At 61.9% G+C, this 2,131-nt stretch overlaps 1 protein-coding gene across 1 annotated transcript in view; it reads right to left on the bottom strand.

Moving 5' to 3' along the window:
* Position 1: 1 nt before the first annotated feature.
* TSKU (tsukushi, small leucine rich proteoglycan) overlaps positions 2-2,131 on the bottom strand; it is a 2,606-nt gene continuing 476 nt past the window's right edge. Inside the window, exon 2 of the mRNA XM_010847583.1 lies at positions 2-2,131. Coding sequence (XP_010845885.1) covers positions 1,132-2,131 — 1,000 coding nt within the window. The 3' untranslated portion in view covers positions 2-1,131.

Consider the following 2,131-nt stretch of genomic DNA (forward strand, 5'->3'; position numbering starts at 1 on the left):
GGGTCCTAAGTGACAGTCCATTAAAAAGGCAACAACTTTTATGAAACTGATACTAAGGAAAGAGCCCAGGGCTGGGAAGCTGAGATGCCACCCTGGTGGGGAAGCATAAACATGGGTGGGGGCTACCCTGCCTCCTTGGCTGCGTTCGGAGTAGGCTGAGCTGGGCTGTCGGGCACAAGGCCAGTAGGGGCTGACTCCAGGAGGCCCCTCGGAGCTGGTGGGGCTCCAGGACTGCATCAACTCCTAAGGAACCAGCTAGAGGCAGTACCTCAGGGGTCAAGGAGCACATTTCCATTCTGGACGCTGGGGGATGCCACCCAAGTGGGAAACTGGGACTGGCACCCCTGAGGCTTCCAGAGGCTCTGAGGTGAACTGTAGCCTGTGCCACAGCTAGTTACCGGGCCCAGAGTGCCACCCTTGAGGCCCTGGCCTGCCCTCCTGGGGATGACAGGGAAAGGGCACAAATGGGAGGATGTGTCTTGGAAGCAAGGGGGAGCCCAGAAAGGGGAGGGGGGCATGGTTTAGAGGAGAGAAAAGCGCCAACGGGCCCTGTGGGCAGGCAGGCCAGACACTGACTCACTCATGCCTCTGCTGCTCTGAGACCTCTGAGCACCATTTTTCCTTCTCTAGGCCTCAGTTTCCCTATCTGTCACATGAGGAAGTGGGCTTGACATTTTTCTCCCATCCTTTTTATAACTGAAGTCCTATCCAGAGTTCTAGGGGAAGAAAAAAGAATGAGGTAGGCCTCACGTGGCCAGAACAAAGAGATTTATGCCATAGAAGAACCCACATCCGAGCGGCTGGACCTCCCTCCCACTCACCTCCTGTCACAGGTCAGGTTGGTCCAGGCCTCAGGGAAGGCACTTTGGGGACAAGTGGGGAAGGACAGCAGGGGGCTGCTGTCTGGTTTGGCATCGAAGACCCTCGGCTTATGGTCCGGGGAGCAACACAGACAAAGGACAAGACTTTGCTCCTGGGTGTGGGTCCCAGGTTCAAAGCCTCTCTTTCAATGATGCTGCCACACAGGAATGGAGAGTCCCTGTGGGCATTGGCACATTAAAATATAAATTACCCAGGACCTGAGGAAACTCAGGACACAGTCTGTTCCATGGCCCCAGGCCGCACCATTCGTCACAAGGTATTGGAGTCCCTGGCGGCTAACTCCTGGGTGTCTATGCAGTGCAGGGCCACCTTGGGGGTGAAGCCAGGCTGCCGTGGGTAGGTGCCCTCCCGCACCAGGCGCCGGCACTGCACGCCCTGGCCCACACTGATGCTCTGCAGTGCGGGGAGGTGGACGAGCAGCTTCTCGGGCAGGGGCACCAGGCCCGTGCCCGACAGGTCCAGCTCCTGCAGGGAGCCCAGGCCTGAGAACACCTCAGGTCCTGCCCACTGGAGCCTGGGGTTGCTGGACAAGTCCAGGACCTGCAGGCCCTGCAGCTCGTGGAAGCTGTGGGGCGCCAGCATGGGGAGACCCTGCAGGCTGCCCAGCGACAGATGAGTGAGGCCCGCTAGCCCCTCAAAGGCGCCGGGGCCGATGGCTGCCAGCGGGTTCCCATCCAGGCTCAGGTAGCGCAGGGGCAGGCCCCGGAGGTCGGGCACAGCGCGGAGCCGGTTCCAGGCCAGGTTGAGGCTCTGAATGGTGGGCGCCGGCTGGCCAGCCCGAGAGGAATGGGGCAGCAGGCGCTGGAGGAGGTTGTGGGAGAGGTCCACGTGCAGCGCCCTGCCCTGGCTGTGGGTGGCGAAGGCGGACACGGAGACCTCGCGGAGCCGGTTGTGGCTCAGGTTCACGTCGCTCAGGGGCGAGCTGGTGAAGCTCTCGGTGGGCAGGGCGGTCAGGCCATTGTGGCTGAGGTCGAGCGACTCCAGGTAGCGGAGGCGGGAGAAGGCCGTGGGCGAGAGGCTGGTGAGCAGGTTGTAGCTGAGATCCAGGCCAGACAGCGTGGTGTAGCCCGGCCCTGCCAACACGGACTCGTTCACCGTCTCCAGCCGATTTGAGGACAGGTCCAGGTGGGCTGTGTCCAGGGGGATGGGCACGGGCACAATGTGGGGGCCCAGGCCGCTGCAGCCCACCCGTGTCAGGCTGAAGCTGTCAAAGAGGCCGAAGGTCTCCACCTCGCACTGGCACCCGGGG

The sequence above is a fragment of the Bison bison genome, unplaced genomic scaffold (genome assembly GCF_000754665.1).
Source record: "Bison bison bison isolate TAMUID 2011002044 unplaced genomic scaffold, Bison_UMD1.0 scf7180017864251, whole genome shotgun sequence".
NCBI lineage: Eukaryota > Metazoa > Chordata > Mammalia > Artiodactyla > Bovidae > Bison > Bison bison.